Source organism: Parasteatoda tepidariorum, chromosome 1, assembly GCF_982258835.1.
Source record: "Parasteatoda tepidariorum strain Cologne lab strain chromosome 1, Ptep-v5.0, whole genome shotgun sequence".
Lineage (NCBI taxonomy): Eukaryota > Metazoa > Arthropoda > Arachnida > Araneae > Theridiidae > Parasteatoda > Parasteatoda tepidariorum.
This window is the reverse complement of record NC_141755.1, coordinates 77,556,877-77,575,761: the sequence shown is the minus strand read 5'-3', so window position 1 is coordinate 77,575,761 and position 18,885 is coordinate 77,556,877. Positions and strand designations below refer to the sequence as shown.

The following is an 18,885-nucleotide window of genomic DNA, read 5'->3' as shown; positions in this document are numbered from 1 at the left end:
TATTTAGAAAGAACTGGATTTCAGCTTCGTCCAGTTGCTGGATATCTATCATCACGTGATTTTCTGGCAGGATTGGCTTTTAGAGTATTTCATTGCACGCAGTATATTCGACATAGTTCAGACCCATTCTATACGCCAGAGCCGTAAGAAGTTTCTTTTCTTCAAATTAATGATTCAAAATGTATTTTAACTTTGATATTCGTATGGCTGGATTGGCGTTTAGAGTATTTCATTGCCCGCAGTATATTCTATATAGTTCAGACCCATTCTATACGCCAGAGCCGTAAGGAGTTTCTTTTCCTCAAATTAATGATTCAAAATGCATTTTAACTTTGATATTCGTGTGGCTGGATTAGCTTTTAGAGTATTTCATTGCACACAGTATATTCGACATAGTTCAGACCCATTCTATACGCCAGAGCCGTAAGAAGTTTCTTTTCTTCAAATTAATGATTCAAAATGCATTTTAACTTTGACTCTCTTTCAATTGCAAAATGCTTTAGAGTCGAGTTGGAGTATTGAACAGTGAGGCAAGGGATAACAGTGAGAACAAGAGAAAATTTTAGCTACCGATCCCTAAAATAGTTCACAATTTTCCATTAATCTGTCCAGGAGATACGTATGAAAATTAAATTTTTTTAACTACAGGCATTGTTATAAATTAAACATTAGATCATTTAGCTTTTTCAAATATCTAAAAGTAACATTAATGTTGTCTCCAAACTAATAGCTCTGATTGTCTGATACGAGTTTCACTGAAAGTTTATTGCACTTTCTTTAATAATATTTATCTTCAATCGATTTTAGTTGAATTTTTCTCTCTCAATTTCTTAACAACAGGCATTGTTATAAATTAAACTGAAGATCATTCTGCTTTTTCAAATATCTAAAGGTGATATTAGTGTTGTTAGCTCTGATTGACTAATACAAGTTTCTCTGAGAGTTTATTGAACTTTTTTTTATAATATTTATCTTTGATCGATCATGTCAGACAAGCATAATCAGAATCAACGTGGTGTGATGTCACTGAATTTGTAGTTTGAAAATTTTCAGAAATCACGAATTTATTTTAATTATGATTATGTTTTTAAAAGGTGTTTTTATAAGGTAAACAATTATTGTTTTTATTTTCTTTCCTCTACCTTCTCTGGTTGGTTGGTTCTAATGCCACTAGCCATACTAGCAAGCCTGCTTGGTGAAACTGAGCAGATTTAAGACAGAGGCAGCGCTTCTTGTTTTTTCAGTGGCGCCATCTATCCTCCTCTTTTTCTCCTTATTGATTATCGACTTTTTCTTTGATCTCCCCTCTTTATCTATTTGTTAATTATTAACTTCCTCTTTTTCTAACACTTATTTAAATTCATTATTTTGTCAGTAAAACATCAATAAGAAACTATCAGAAACAAACTGAAAAAATATAATATAATAAGAGTATGCACAACAAGCACTATGAATCATAAAAACTGTTCCAATCCTTTTATCCAATTATCCTACTCGTATTAACGCTACCAGAGGGCGCCTGTCATGATTATGTATGTATAGAGACAAATTTTTCCGGCTTCATTTTTTTTTTTCAATTAAATTTTAAAGCTACGACGTTTTTTATTGTTAAAGTGCCGGGATAGCCTGGTCGGTAGGGCACTGGGCCCATGTCCAAGAGTTCGTGGGCTCGATCCCAGTCTGCCAAAGACTCCTCGTGTAGTAAATGGTGACTGATGCACGTTAATTCTGTTGAATCGCAAAGTGCTCCATGTTCCCATAACAAATCAATACCTCTGGGGGTACTGATTCAGGAGTTTTCTTGTCTTCTGGATTGGCTCTAAATTACAAGGCTACGCAGTTGAACATTAGTAGTAGTAAACCCAAAAATTGGGTCGGCTGTTCAACGACGGATATAAAATGGTTTCTTGTTCTGTATGTCCCGTAAAATAAAGTGACCAATATGGTTTTATAATCCTCTTTTTTAATACTAAAATAGTATCGCATTTACAAAACAAAATACTGACGTCACTCAGAGCATTACATTTATGTATTATCCTCAAATTATGCAGATCAAAGACTGCATGCAATGCTATTTTGGTCTCATTTGTAGAACTTTAATAATAATTTGATATTATTTGCTCTATAGAGATTGTTGTCATGAACTTTTGGGTCATGTTCCACTTCTTGCTGATCCCAGTTTTGCACAATTTTCACAAGAATTGGGTCTTGCATCTTTGGGGGCATCCGATGATGAAGTGGACAAACTTGCAACGGTAGGTGATTTAATACTATAAATATTATAAATTTGTTCACAATTGAATTACATTTTATGCAATTTATTTCTTGTAACAATTACTTTATCAATAATAATTAAAGGAAGAGTCTATCCGTCTCTCTCTCGTTACTCCAGGACCTTTAGTTCTATCATTCCAAAATTTGGACAGCGACAGAAAGAGGCAATTTCGACCCCCTATCCTAAAAATAACTCGAAAATTTCAATTAGATCGTTCGGGAGAGATGCTTGAAAAAATGAAATTTTATCATTGATTGAGCAAAAACCACTGATATAAATGAAACTGTTGACGATCTTATTTTTTTAAACGACAACCTTCATGTTTGCTAGTTTTAAACTCTCATTAACATGAACATTGAGAAACATTTTTTGAGAAAGCTATGGTTTTATCATGGTTGAAATAGAACTGATCTTCTCAGAACTCAGATCTAAATCCCATAAAACACCTTTGGAAAGAATTAGAATGCATATTACGTTGCTATTTAAATCTACCATCCTCACTCTCAGCACTCACTGCAGCTGTAGTGGTCACCTGGTAGTCATTTACTGTGATAATCTATCGATTTTTGGTGGAAAGTCTCCCAAGACGTGTGAAGGTTGTCATTGAAGTAAATGTGGGATCAACTTGATATTAATATATACCTCTGCGTCCGTACCACTGAAATAGTTCCACTGTCCAGATACTACAAACATTCAATCTGGACACCCAACGCACATCCTAATTATATATTAAGTCAGCGCAGTTTTGCATTAATGTCCAACACAGCAGTAATGAAGTGTTCTTGATGTGAACTCTTAACTGAACTCTTAACTGATAATATTGCGAATAACTAAATTTTTATAACATAATGCCAACTTGTAAAATACAATGATTGAGTGTCTTTTTCTCATTTTATTTATCTCAGTTGCTCAGTTTTATTTATTCATTTATTTTGTGAAATTTTATTTATTTTTGCTTACTTATTTTTGTAGTGCTATTTTTTCACTGTGGAATTTGGTCTTTGCAAGCAAAACGGCGAAATGCGCGTTTATGGAGCTGGTCTGCTTTCTTCTATTGCTGAACTCAAAGTAAGTATGATAAATTATTCTTGTACATTCTCCAAAAAAGAAAAAACTTTCTCTTTTGAGAATTCAGAAATCTTGGATCTGTAATTAATAACTTTAATCAATCATTTCGTTACCAAATCACATTGACGAAATACAACTCAAATTTTCGATGAAATCTGTGAGTTATATTTCTTCATTTTTAACGACTCCAAATCACTTGGTTTAAAAAGCAATGCTGAAATTTAGTGAAACTACTTTCTCACTCTTGTGCCATATCAGTGCTTTCTGTTATTTTTTTTTATTTTCTTATTTTGCTTTAAAACCATTTGACGTGATGGTAAGGTTTACCCGCACTATCTTAAAGATACTTAAAATGAATTAATATACTTATCAAATAGTATAATATGTTTATGAATCCGAAAAATTGAGTGTTTTTAACATTCCATTTAATATGTTCTCCCAGTTAAGTCTTGAGTTGTGAAAGATGAATTTAAAAATGTGGTTAAAATTCTTTTATTTCGTTGACTTCACAGCACGCTCTATCTGTATCAGCAAAAGTGTTGCCATTTGAACCGGAGAGAACATCTCAACAGACACCAATTATCACAGCTTTTCAAGATGCTTACTTTTACACTGACAGTTTTGATGAAGCCAAAGAAAAAATGAGGTAAATTTCTTTCACAAAATTTCTAGATCTCTGCAATTAATTTCTACGACGATTAAATTCGAACGAACTTCTAAACATATTAAATTTAAAGAAACCCCCTGATGCTCGAACCTTTATACTCGCATTTAAATGTATCAGAAACAACTTTTGAAGTCCTACTTTCAAACACTCTTCAATTCAGACGTCAGAGTTATCATAATGTCTTTGACAACTTTAAGCCTTGTTCCTGAAGCAAATTCTTCAGTTCCGTTAATAATCAAAACAAGTTTAAATCTCTGACCGCAAAGGGGGGTGAATTATTCATTTTCACAACCTCCTAAACGTAGAATCTTACCGAAGAATATTTAAGGATGACAAAGACATTAAGAAAATACCGACGTCAAATTAAGAGAGTATTCAGGAAGCTGATTTTAAATGTTGTTTCAGAAAAATGTTTAGAGCCGAGCACAGAAGTGTTTGACAACAGTTGGAGATTATTTCGAGATATGTTTAAAGAGTAATTTGATCAGTTTTGGAAGTCATAAGACACACCTTCTGTTAACCATTTCGCTTTATTAACGTTCTATGAGTCCTAAACTATTTATACAATTAGAATTTAATTTTCTTAATTTTTTAATATTTTTTAGAAAATTTCGGTAAAATATTACCAGCTCAAACCTACTTTTCTTCATTTTTTTATGGTCATTTGACTTTAAGTTGACATATTTTCTGATCCATCACCACGTACTACTATTACTTTGGCAAGTTCTTTTGTTGAATTAAGCCATTGAAATATTATAAGTTATGCAAAATTTAACAAGAAAAGGAATTATTAATTTTTTTTATTCACGCTTAAAAAAGTGTTTCTAAATAAATAAAAAAAGAAGAAAAATCGAACAAAAGAGAGTAGAGTTTAAGTATATTCTAAGAACATATGAACATACCCACACCACTCAACTATCACCAAGCACCTACCCCCATTATTTTGAACTCTTCTCTTTTAACAGAGATGGTAGGAATGCCATGCAATTTTGATCCTGGTCAGGTGACGAGAACAGTTCCTGAGCTGCTGCCTCTCTCTTTGGAATTCCACGCCACAACCAATGAGAGACATATTTAACGTTCACCTTGCTGCGTATAGTGCGGCTTTGAGGAGAACTCCTCCAGACTAAATGTCTGGGGCTGTCTGCTGCTATGGTAACAAGCGAGAGCACATTTCTAATGGGGATGCAAAGGAGGAATGAAGGTGTCGATTGGTTTACTCACGCTAACCTATGCCAAGATCAAGACAAAACTATTCACCCACACTCCTATTCGAAGTGACTTTTTTCTCGTAACCATGGTACCCGCCACGACGCGAGTCTGATGTCTGGAGGAGTTCTCCTGATGGCCGCACTATATACACGCCGGTTGTTTTGTCGGCTGTCTGATTTGAACTGATTACCCCCCAGCTCTCCAACCGATTGCGCCAACGGAACGTTCTAAGAACTTATGCACTCATACCTGTTTTTTTTTAAAAAAAAATTAATAATGAAATAAGTTTTAAAAAAAGATTTTTTTCATTTTAGGGAATATGCTTGCACCATCAAGAGACCATTTGGCCTGCGTTATAATCCGTACACTCAAACAGTCGAGATACTGAGCAACACAAGAAAAATTGCCAATCTAGTCAGTGAGCTGAAGGGTGACTTATGCGTCGTTACTGCGGCATTAAAGAAAATTCGAGGGAAGAAATGTTGAACAATTAACGATTCGTTCTACAAGGCGATTGATTATAAAATGACTTTGAAGACATGCGACCTTCTGGAGAGCATACCGTTTGAGTGAACGGGATGAAGTTTTATACAAATATATTATGATCTATACGTTCAAGAATAATGCTAAAAACGATGTCTTACTGTTAAAATTACAGAGACAATATTCTCAAAAGGCAACACCTACTTCTTTTGATCGAAGAGTGATTCTTACAGAGAAAAACTTGAAATGGCGTTGGAACGAAATTTTAGCACAAGAAATGGCAACATTTTTGTGTTTCGCAAATTTTCGGCGCTTCCACATTGATTAGTTCTAGTAAACGCCCTCTCTAAAACAGTAGAAAGATTTTAATCACACTTTCTTCTCGTTAGTGGCCACGAAGAATGGCAGCTTTTGACGAAGGTTTATCGTCGCAATTTCTTGTGTTAAAAATATTCCATTTTAAGTTTTCTACTTTTAGGATAACGGCTAGATAAAAAATTGGGTGTTATTGTAACTGTGACCGTAGCCGAAAGAGCCACTCAGTAAGTGTTGCCTTTTGAGAATTTTGTCTGTAATTTTAACCGTAAGACATCGTTTTTAACGTAATTCTTGAAAGCATAGATCATAATAGCTATGTATAAAACTTTATTCCTTTCACTCAAATGGACATGCTATCCAAAAGGGTCATATATCAGTAAAGTTATTATATAATCTTCCTGTATTTCTAGAACTTTTTGTTTTTGCTTTATTCTTCATCAAAATTCTTTCTTCGAATTACAGTAGTTAGCTTGTATGTTTATCCTCGCTTGTATGTTTGCTTTTATTATTATTTATATTGCTTTAGGAATCACGTTTAAAAACATGCTGAATATTTCCGGCTTAACACCAAAAAAAGTCTGCAAACGTTGGTTCTATATAAGTCATTTTATTCTACTTGAGTTTGACTTTAATTGCTCTTCGTAATAAAAATTGTGACTTTTTACAAAATATTGACATTGGTTGTTCTTGTACAAAACTACAATGTTATATAAGTCCAATTAATGTTATAGTAAAAATATATTAATCAATGAACGTAACTTAAAGGATTTGAGTAATTATCAGCCAAAAATCAACATTTACGAATCAATGTCAATGTCAAAATTTGAATTGATGCTCCATTTGATTCAAATTCGGGAATCACTATTTTAGAATCAAAAACTAACTTTCTAAATTAGACATATGGTTTTTAAAAATTTATAACAGCAAACGGTTAAAGTTAAGCAAAATAATTCTTGCAGCGAAATCCTGAGACAGGGCAAAAATTTAATTTCACAGAATTTCTAGTTTTAATCAACAAAATAAAATTTTGCATAGATGACGTTGTAAATAGTTAACATCTAATTTTAAAAAAGTAAAAAATCACAATTCTGAAATCTTTAAATGAATGAATTAGGAAATGTTCGAAAATAAAAGAAAATAACCGGGTAAAATATCTGCAACATTCTTATACAAGAACACTCTATCATTTAATCAACACTCGACCCTCATCATAGACACTCTTGTTATATACAAACACAACTTATATACAATATATATATTTAACTTATACAACTTATATACTTATATAAGCCATAACAAACATATGCATCTCAAAACACAATGGAAAAGAGATTTGCTGTTGGAAGATTTATGAAAGAAATTCGCCATCTGTTGGAAATTTTTTAAAATAAAATCAGGAATGTTGGTAGGAAAAAATTGTAGCTTCTCAGATAATTTGCTGTAAGAAATTATTTTTTAAAAATTTTAATCGTTTTCTAATTATAAATTTTTGAAAACCGTCTGTGTGATTTCGGACACCCATTAAATGTAACTACTTTAAAATTATTAAGTTTCTATTGCCATTCACATAAAATTAATCCAACAATAGTTATGTTTATTTTTCCTACACTGTCTCGATTTAACTTTGGAAATAATTTTTAACAGCCTCTCTTCTTCTTTAACTTTTCGGAATTAATAGACTTCATCTAAATTTGTGCAAACCCATTACAAGAATCAGAAAAAAATCATTTTAATTTCAATAGGTAAATAGCAAAAGTTGTTTCATTAAAATAAATGAGTGCAAAATTATTAAAAAAACTTTTAACAGCTGAGTTTATTATAAATAACAAATTTTTAAAAACAATTCTGTTTTTTTAATTTTTACTTTATGTACTTGGAATTTTATTCTTACTTAATAATTTTTATTTATTTTTACTTTTTGATAATAACGCAAAAAAACTAAAATAATCCTTATTTTATATAATTATAATAATATTATTTCATATAAGTTTTTCTTCGATTTTAGAAATATATATGTAAATAACTTTTTTTTTTTTTTGCATTATTTACCAGTGTTGTGAATTGTGTAAATATCCCTATTGATATCTTTTTTTCTCTTATAGATTTGCATTATTATTGTTAATAACTTAAAAGTAAAGAAACAATTTAGAAGAAAATTACTTAACAAAAAAATAGCATATATTTTGAGTCAGTTAATTGACAGCAAGTTGAATTGCAACGAAAATTAAATTTGTCCTGTTTTATTTCCTTAACTTCTCTTAATCAGGAATTTTCTTATAGATTTGTATTTTTATTGTTAATAACTTATGAGAAACAAAACAATTTAGAGGAAAATTATTTAACAAAATAATATCATATATTTTGAGTCAGTTAATTGACAGCAAGTTGAATTGCAACAAAAATGAAATTTGTCCTGTTTTATTTTCTTGAGTTCTCTTAATCAGGAATTCTCTTATAGATTTGCTTTATTATTGTTAATAACTTATAAGTAACGAAACAATTCAGAGGAAAATTATTTAACAAAATAATATAATATATTTTGAGTCAGTTAATTGACAACAAGTTGAGTTGCAACAAAAATTAAATTTGTCCTGTTTTATTTTCTTAATTTCTCTTAATCAGGAAATTTTACTGCAACAAATTTCTAAGCTTAAGTTTTATTATTAAAATGATTATTTTTTATTACTAAATTTCTGACTTATTCGTGCATCGTTTTCTACCTCAAAATGTATAAAAAAGATGATATACAACACATAAGAAGGAATCATTCCAAATAACTTTTAATCTAATGTCGTAATTTTAATTCGAAATTTGAACGAAATTGGTGAAACAGTTTCTGAGAAATAAAATTTGTAAAGAATGTATTTTCAAAATTTTTATTCATAGTTAATGCTTTTTTTCCGCTCACAATAAAAAATATTTACGTCATTAAATAAATTTGTGTTAAATCTCAATTTTAATAACATTAAATATTTCATTAGCATTAATTTATGCTAAAATATTAATCTTATTAATTTTTTTTTAAATTTAAGACCATTTAGTCAGAATATCTACCGTCTCAGAGGAAAATCTGTTTTGGTGGATCTGCTAAATAACACTTCTTTTTAAAAATTAATTTTTATTCCTTAATATCAGACTCGTTAGAGGAAATGTATCTTAAAAATTAATTAGCTCGAATCAACAAATTTGGAATAGAGGTCACGTAAATTTTTGATTCCAAGTAGACACCCTTATTTAGTGGATTGTGTAAACAAAATCTCATAAGCCAATTTTTACAGCTCGCTTTAAAAAACCAAAACACTTTAGTATCCTAAAGTTTACGATAAAAAAAATTTCTGAAAGTGCTTTTTACTGAATATTTCCTGTTTGCAAACTCTTAGTGATTTAAAAAATAAATTTTGATCATTTCGTGTCTCGGTTTTATTCAAAATTTTATCCTAAAACTTATTTTCAGTTTTATTCTTACGAAGGACACGCGAAAAATTTCGTTATACTCAATTTAAATACTTCTTTTCGCGTTTATAAAATTCATTTCAAATTAAGATTATTATTATATAATCCGTTTTGATAAAAATTATAGAATCAGTTTGAAAATGTAATAAAATTATAGTCATATTAAGAATCTGGTAGTAGGTTTCGATCGAAAAAATATTATAAACGTTTCCTATAACTGAACGAAATTGATAAACGTTATTAAATAAACGCTGAAGAATAAGAATATTCAAGAATCTGCTTTACCTATATTCTGGACACCGTTTCAAATGAAATTGAGTGTAATAAAGTGAATTTTGATAGAAATCGAAATAAAAACGTTATCTAAATTTTCAATTAATAAATGTTGAAATTATTCGTTTACCGAAGTTAATAAGTGTTGAAATTATTCGTTTGCGGAAATTAATAAGTGCTGAAATTAATAGATGCTATTAATAATTCGGAGTTTAATAAATGTTGAGAAAGGAGATATTAGATTATAGAACTCATTTCAAAAGGAGTTAAAATGGCAGAAATATTAGGGATTTAAAAGTAATTTTCAATCGAAAAAAAAATTTAAATCAGAATCTAAACCCTAAGAAAATTAATAAATAGTTTTAAATAAACGTTGGACAAGGATTTTACAATCCTTTTAAAAATTAAATAAAATGATAGATATATTAAGAGTCACAAAATAATTTTGAATCGAAAAAAAAAATAAAAACGTTACCAATACTCTTAGAAACATTATTAAATAAACGTTGAGGACGGTGAAACTATAAAACATCAAAATCTGTTTCATTCTAAGAAAAATTAGGACAAGGTAAAAAGATATTGTTAGAAACAAACTTCAAATTTCCTCCGGCAATCAAACAGATTTTGATTACGGAATGAAGTTTGATTTTTGTCATTATTTAGATATTTTCAATTTCCCCTTGTTTTATAACTCAGATTTGGATGTTTTTTCATTTTTCTTCTATTAAATGTTTCGATTGGGGAACTCTTAAGAATAATTTTTGACTTTATTTTTGAAAAAGGTTTTAAAAATATGTATTAAGAGTGGAGATTTTGTAACATCTCAAGCACATGGAAATTAAAAAGTACAAATTGAAATTTAGAAATTTTTTATGTTACAAAGCTTAAAATCGCCTCGTTTTTATACTGAAAACAAAGAGAACATAAAAATTCGAAGAGAAAAAATACAAATTCGCGCACAGGATGTTCATATTGACCACTCTCACTGCATAGTTTTAAAATCCTTGACACAAAAGAAGAAAAACCAATAAATATATTAAGGATCTCATACTAAGGAGCAAAAAAAAAGAAGAAAAATAACGAAAACGCCATTGAAATACATCGAATGACTTGTGATCCAGGAAAATGCTACTAAAAATATCAAAAACTGAGAAACAATTGCAAGTTTCATCAGTCAATCAAACTGGTTTTGACGTATTTCATTCTGCCTTCTTCACTAGTGATTCAACTATCTTCGATAACGAGTTTCTTTCTTCCTAGTTTTATATGAAAAAAAATAATGCTTAGAAATTTTTTTGCAAATGATGTTTTAATTTGATGTCTTTCATTGATTGTTTATTGCAAACTAAAGAATTACAGAATATGTTTTATGATTTCTATAAATGAATAGACTTCGAAAATTTATTGTGTTATCAAAATTATAAATATCTAATTATTTCAGCTCCATGGCATGTAATATATAGATGTGTATATTATGTTTTAAATGTAATAAATATTGCATTTCATATTGCCTCCATTGTTTTATTTCGGGAAAATACACTGGTGGACAAAATTAAGAGATGGAAAATATTTTCCCAAATGTCTAAAAAAATACTGAATATAAATAAATGAAATTTGGTATGAATATAGCTTATTTCATGATAATAAAGCATGCAAAACAAAAATTAAAGTGCCATTCACTGGCGCAAGACCTATTACCAATAAATACAATGCAGTCTGAGCTTAAGGATAAAAGATGACAATAAAAGAGAGGCTCGTACAGTGTGTGTTGCCTCTAGTATGGTGTATGGTCACCCCTGACAGACAGATAGCATGCACAACGAGTATGCATGCTGTAAATAAGGGAGTTAAGGAGGACTTATGGAATACCCTCCCATTCTTCCACCAGAGCAATTTTTAACTCCAGAATGGCTCTGGGGGGAGGTTGGCGAATCACAATAGCTTTCCCAAGAGCATCCCAAGCATGTTCAATAGGATTCAGGTCAGGGGATTTGGCTGACCAATCCATTTGCTGAATATCCTCGCTTTCCAGATACTCATCAACCATGAGAGACCTATGTGGTCGCGCATTGTCGTCCATAAAAATGAATTCAGGCCCAACAGCGCCCCTGAAAAGACGCACATAGGGCTCTAGGACCTCCTGCCTGTACCTCTGGGCATTCACGGAACCATTGTCAAACACATGGAGCGGTGTGCGGGTATCTTGCATGTGCGAATGACTGTGCGAAAATGCTTTCCATCTCTTAATTTTGTCCACCAGTGTATAACATACTATTGTATCCAGAGTAGTAGCAGAGTAATAGCAATATTACGCTTCTATGCGAGTATTTTACTCATGGAGTTTGAGTTTAACTCTTCAGAAATTTTATCAAGAGTGAAAATACTCCTGGTAAATTTTTTTTTAAATTATAAGGATTTTTTTTTTCGTGTGTATTTAAAAAATAGATCCTTTCCTAATCTAGATTATGAATTATTCATCATAAATGCATGAAGATGGTAATACACCATTACACCATTGTAATACACCATTGTCACACCAGTCATGTATACATTTGAAAAACCAGGAGAGAGTATTTTCTTGTCATTCTTTTCGTGTATGTTGATTTCAGGTAGCTGATTGCTTTTGTTCATCACTGTCAATAACTGCAACTGCTCCAGTAAGATGTTTCGCACCCCAAAATAAAATAAATTACAAAAAAGGGATCTGGATGAATTTTCCAGATCGTCTTAGGTAGGATACCTCTTTTCTTGCTAACATGCGTTAATTTTGACATGAATTTTGGACATAATGCAAAATTGTAAAATAAAAAGTGCATAAAAATTGAATGCAAAATATTTTATTTGAAATTTTTTATTTATTTATTTTTTAGAGAACTTAGTCTGACTAATTTGTATGCAGTGTAAATAATATAAAATAATATTTTAGGTAAAATATTTAATCAATAATTCTATCCTACATCAATTACACTGAGAAACATGTTTTGTCTGTTTCATGAGAGTTTTGAACGGATCTTAGATTTTTTTTCACGTCGCTGATTTCAAATTTACAATCGCTTTCTCTCATCTGTAAGCTACAATTTCCATGCAATTTAATAAAATAGTTCCAATCTCTGGAATTATTTTAAAATTCATTCGAAGGACTACTAGGTGTCTCAACTTCTAGGTGTTCAACATATATATATATATATATATATATATATATATATATATATATATATATATATATATATATATATATATATATATATATATATATATATATATATATATATATATATATATATCAAGTTCAAAATGTAAGGAAAACATGGACAAATTACAGAACAATGAAAAAAGGGAAAAAAATAATAATAAAAATAATAAATAATAAAAATAATAAATAAAAAAAATCCGGAAAATATATATATATATATACACAATACGATCGTGTATATGAGTGTGTGTGCGTGGATGAGTGGGTATGCGTGTGTATATGCTTAAAACTATACGCTCCTTATAAACTTGTACATTTATACAAAAATAAAATAAAATAAGAAACTAAACAAAAAAGGCCATTTGGAAAAATATCTGTAGCTTTAGAAACAAACTAATTTCAGATTTGAAATCTTCTCTTGTAAAAATCCATAAAAACTCTTGTATAAATTCAACAAACTTTTTTCTTTACAAAATTACCAGTTATGAAATAATCTGTTTTACAAAATGGCGGTAATTCGCATCTTTAACCTTCGCTTTAAAGTTTATTCCTCTCTCTCTATTAATTAGAAGTAGAAATATATCGATATAATAAATAAAGGATCGAAATTAATCCTTTTTTTGGATAACACTGGTTCAGTCCCAAGAAATTCAATCCTTTTTTTATATCGAAATAATTATTTTGTAGTGCAGACTAAAATACTTAATGATGTTTCTTATTTAGTTGATATAATGGGAAAACAAATTTTAATTTCACAAAAATGAAAATAAATATTATTACGGTACATGAAATTGAGTAAAGATGCAGTTCGTGGAATGTAAAATATTCTTTATTTTCCATAAATTCTGTTTAGAAATTATAGATCATTCGACAATTTTATGAAGACAAATTGCATTTGTGTTGCAAATTTAATACATGTTGTGGTTGACAGTTAAAGACAAAAGCAAAATCTTCCATGTTAGAAACAGCTATATTTACCCTGAAAGAAAAATAAAAGTTAGAATAGTAATGTATATAAAACAATCATTACTTGTGTGTATAGTGCGAAAAATAAAATTTTAGGCATCCTTTTTAACTTTTGATCTAATTATTGGATTTTCGCAGAGTAAGATGCAATGAACCATTAAACACCAAAAATATAGTTTCTTCTTATAAACATACCTTTTTTGGATTTGGAAATATGAGGGGTTACAAAAATTTGTAAAATATAGCTCCAATAATTTAGTAAGATAAGCGGTCGAAAGTTTGGTTCATTTACTCTTTTTTTTTATTTCACCATACCTTTAAAACTATATTGGTGCTCATAATTAAGAGAAATATCAGACTTAGTCAACTAAATCAGAACCTACCGATCAGATTTTAATGAAATTTAGTATAATTATAGCTTGATATATCCAAGTAAATAATAACACTAGGGGAAAAAGTTTTCGTTGCTTATATACAAGTACTTGATCTTACCTAATTAAGGTGTGGGAGTGCAAATCTGAAATTAGTTTTGTTCCAAAAGCTACAGACGTTTCAGAAGAAGATATTTTTAGCTTAATTTATTTTTAGTCCGAATGCGCAAGTACATAATGAACGCAGAGGTTCATATGCATGTACCTTTGCCTGATCCTTGGAAAATAGCACTTAAACCAAAAAGAAATATGTGACCTTAACATATTACATCATAAACTGAAATGTATTATCATCTTCTTCCTACCACTACCTACGTAACAGAGCAGAGGGGATACTTAGCATTCATTCGAGTTAATTTTAAAAATTCCTGCTTAGGAATATATTATTGAATTGCATAAAAACCGCAGTTCCTAAAGGAAAACCAATTGCAGATTTGTAATGAGCAACGCTGAAATATCTAAGATCCGTTCAAAAATCTCATGCAGCAAAACACAGAAAAAATGTCCCCTCTGTAATCATTCAACAGCAGTAATACCCACAAATGATTATGCACAGGCCTTAGAGAAGACCTTAAATATAACATAAATAAGGATTATTAGGACGTTAGGCTTCCACTTACAACTTGAAAACCCTCAGCTTAAATTCATATAGTGTAAACATTACTTCCCTGCATATTCTTGTTTTATGAATTTCTTTATAAAATAATTCAATAAAAATATTATTAATATGTTTAAAATACAATTCAATAAATTTAAAATACAATTCAATAAATTTAAAATACAATTCAATAAATTTAAAATACAATTCAGTAAATTGAAAGTCCAAATCCAATTATTCAATAAAAAATACTATAGACTTTAATTGAAAATTAAGTCTAAATTTTTCAAATTTAATTACCTAGATCGCTTTGATAATCCAACGATTTCTTCTGAATCGATTGATGGAGCTCGCACTTCACAATATTTCTGAAAAATTGAAGTTACTCAGATATTTTTATTAAGATCATAGGAAGATATAAAATAATAACAAATATTCGAAGCATTCTTTTAGAAACACTTGGTGCCAACCGACCCCAAAACTTTTTATGCAAAGAGTTCCCGTGTCCGTCTCCGAAAATAAAAACTACCACTCTTGAACAGTTCTACTCAATGAAACTGTAATACGCTGCTATGTTCACTTTCTAAAGTTCTAAGCACCAGAATGGACTACTTGTGACGTAGCTAAGTTATCTGTTAATCGAACTTCGAGTCAAAACGTAAATATTTTCTTTATAAAAGCCAGTCCTTTGTTCTGAATATAAACAAAAACCGGTTCTTAAGCGTACGAACTCTTAAATAAATGTACAATGCATATTTTCCTTTTAAAAGCCAGTCCTTTGTTCTGAATATAAACAAAAACCGGTTCTTAAGCGTGCGAACTCTTAAATACATGTACAATGCAAAGTTCGTTACGTAACAGAACAGGTTGAACCTCTTCCTTTGCTTCGGAGATGATCTTAAGGCCTGTTTACACAGTCCAAGTTCTTGAATCTGAGAAATTGGAGGAATTTCTTTGTCCAAGAAATTGGATGATACGTCGACACTATCCAAGTTCTTGAATGTAACTGATTGGTCGGAAGGAAAAGATGCGCATTGCTCATATTCAACGTTATAAAATCTTACTTACATGTGTTTAAAATTACTAAATAAATTAAAATAAAATAATAATAACACAAATAGACCGTAACAAATCAGTTTATTTGGACTTAAATATATGAAAACAGGCAACAAAAGGATATAATCTGATGACTGCTTGTTGACGTCACAAAACCTAAGACGCTGATTAGTTAAGGGAGGAAAAACTTGGATGTAAAGTAGAACATGCTCTACTATCGTCCAAGTACTTGGATGATCTTTTACACAATCTAAGCTCAAAGCAAAACAAGTTTCCATTAAAATCAATCAATCTTCGTCCAAGAACTTGGATCGTCTAAACAAGCCTTTACTTATGAGGCAAACATAGACCCTATTGTAGTCCCTGGAGGCAAACTAACATTCAAAACAAAACAGCTAAGAGTCTCTCCACTATTGATGTTATCAATTAATTCTGAAGAAAACGACACCAGACCATTTACGCTGCATACGAATTCGGAGTTACAATTGAGAACCTGATTGGTGAAATATAACCACGAAGAAACTATTCCGCATCTCCATATCGAGTCATGTTTTTTTTTATTTATTTTTTTTGATTTATTTATTTATTTATTTGATGCATGCAGTGAAAATGGCTTTATTTAATAAATCGAAATTTTAATAAAATCGAGCTGACCCGACTGAGGCGCATTTGAGTCTTTGGATTTGAAAATGTGTAGTATATTGATTTACTCAAGATTTTGGTAAAAAAAAATTACTTCAAATAAATAATTACTACTAATTTTACTTGCGAGTTATCGATAGTGCGACTTTCAGGAGAATTCCTCCAGACAACCGTCTCGCGTCGTGGCGGGAACTATGGTTAAGAGGAAAAGACACTTCGAACAGGGATGTAAGATGTATAATTCTGTCTTAAATCTTGGCATAGATCGTCGTGAGCAAACCAATCGACAACTTCTTTCCTCCATTTCACCCTCATTAGAAATGTGCTCTCGCTTGTTAACATAGTAGCAGGCAGTTCCAGACTTTTAGTCTGGAGGAGTTCTCCTCAAAGTTGCACTATACACATATTAAGTGTTTACTTTGTGAATGGATGTTTTTTTGTTTTTTTTTATTTTTGTTTAAAAAGAAACATTAAAAGCATTTATCAAATGAATGAATAGATGTTGTGATAAATGAATAAATTTCTACTGTAAAAATAAGTTAAGGAGAATTCTCCTTAACTTATGTACATGGAAAAATGTTATGAAATGTAGAAAAATTAACGGAATATTACCTGTGCAACTTGAACATAAAACATTTGCTTCTGATCAAGATTAACACTCGGAAGACTTTTTTCTTCCGTTGCATTCATCAAATACGTTTTAAAACTCTGTTTTAAAAGAAGAAGAAAAATTGATGTACTCAATTAAAAAAAATTTCAACACTAAGTGATAGAGCATAAGTAATTTACAAAATATAAAATTTGTACAAAATCCGTCAAATTATCTTACAGTAGTTTTTTTTCCAATGTGATAATAGTTCATAATTAATAATATCTTTATAAGAAGATATTATTAATTATAAACTATTCCCCACCATTAAGCAATCTTAAATACGATATACCTGCTAAGAAATCTTGGTAGTCATCTAAATTTTATTCCTCAAAAAACAATGATAAAATGATTTTACTTGTAGTTTTTTTTCCTTGATATATATGCTTGAACTGCTTGACAGAACTATATTAAAAGCCACGAAATTTGTGGAAATGGTATCTTCAACTAATGCATTTCTAAATTACTATAAACGTTTCAATGGGGTATTTTCATCTCAACGTTGATTATCGGATTCATTTTTAATGAAAATAGTGAGCTTCATGAATTAATATTTTCATTAAATAATAAAATAACATACTATGTGTTTATGATCGTAGTGAGCTTATTCATCTATCGTCAACACTTTCTATATTAACCCTCCTGGCGGCAAGCCTGGTTTATCTCGGGCATGATTTCTATACTAAAAGTGGCTTGCCCGAGCATTTTCGGCTTCACGTTTTGCCTCTGAAAATTGCACACAATTTCAATGTGGTGAAAAGTCACAGTTTATGAAGTATATAGATTTGTAATCTAATTTTTTAATGTTCGGAAAAAATACTCTAACACTGCATTGCTTCGACTTTAGACAGTTGAAAAAATATGCAGAAATTAGGAATTAATCATTGATAATTTCAATTTGGGTAGAAAAGTCTCATCAAACTAGTGATTTTGTTTTAGCTATTTGTCAATTTTAGAAGTACTTTACTCGCAGTTGCACTTCAGAGAAACCTATAATTTTAGTCAAAATACACTATATTGTAGTAAAGAGTTTTTAGAATGGACAAATGTTTTTGATATTTTTAAAGTTAATATTTTTTTTTTAAATCTGCAATTAGCAAGGCTTTTTCCCCCGGGAAAAATTTATCAAAATGAGCAAATTTCAATTTAGGAAAATTTTTATGATTCCAGGTAATGCAGCGTTAGAATAACTTTTCAAATATTTAAAAATTATGTGGCAAAAGCTTTTCACTTTTACAAAACTATGGATTTTTTCATATTGACACACTACGCCATTTTCAGAATTAGCACAGAGGGCGCTGGCTTACAATAAACTGAACTTAACATAACAGTCATAAAAAGCTGTCGCATACTCACAGCAACTATGAAAATAGCATATTATTTTCAAAAAAGAATTAATTCATATGACGACAGAGTTCTCGAAAAAATATACACTGTATACTTTTTGAAATAATAAGTCAGAAATACACTGTATACACTTAATTGCAAAGCTTTGATTCAAGCTTTAAGCATTCAAGTGCTTTTTTTTTATTTTCCCTAGTGAAATAACTTCTAAGAATACCTTTAAGACTTAAGATCAAAAATTATTTATAAGAAAGTGT

At 30.1% G+C, this 18,885-nt stretch overlaps 2 protein-coding genes across 2 annotated transcripts in view; one reads left to right on the top strand and one right to left on the bottom strand.

Moving 5' to 3' along the window:
• The window catches only part of LOC107448718 (tryptophan 5-hydroxylase 1-like), a 62,968-nt gene extending 55,508 nt beyond the window's left edge, over positions 1 to 7,460 (top strand). The window contains exons 9-13 of the mRNA XM_087167231.1: positions 8 to 143; positions 2,129 to 2,255; positions 3,248 to 3,343; positions 3,856 to 3,989; positions 5,537 to 7,460. Coding sequence (XP_087023357.1) covers positions 8 to 143; positions 2,129 to 2,255; positions 3,248 to 3,343; positions 3,856 to 3,989; positions 5,537 to 5,708 — 665 coding nt within the window. The 3' untranslated portion in view covers positions 5,709 to 7,460. The remainder of the gene's footprint in view (positions 1 to 7; positions 144 to 2,128; positions 2,256 to 3,247; positions 3,344 to 3,855; positions 3,990 to 5,536) is intronic.
• A 6,293-nt stretch (positions 7,461 to 13,753) lies between these two features.
• The window catches only part of LOC122270413 (endothelin-converting enzyme 1), a 37,032-nt gene continuing 31,900 nt past the window's right edge, over positions 13,754 to 18,885 (bottom strand). The window contains exons 20-22 of the mRNA XM_087167219.1: positions 17,248 to 17,343; positions 15,238 to 15,305; positions 13,754 to 13,921 (exon numbers count right to left, since the gene is read on the bottom strand). Coding sequence (XP_087023345.1) covers positions 13,819 to 13,921; positions 15,238 to 15,305; positions 17,248 to 17,343 — 267 coding nt within the window. The 3' untranslated portion in view covers positions 13,754 to 13,818. The remainder of the gene's footprint in view (positions 13,922 to 15,237; positions 15,306 to 17,247; positions 17,344 to 18,885) is intronic.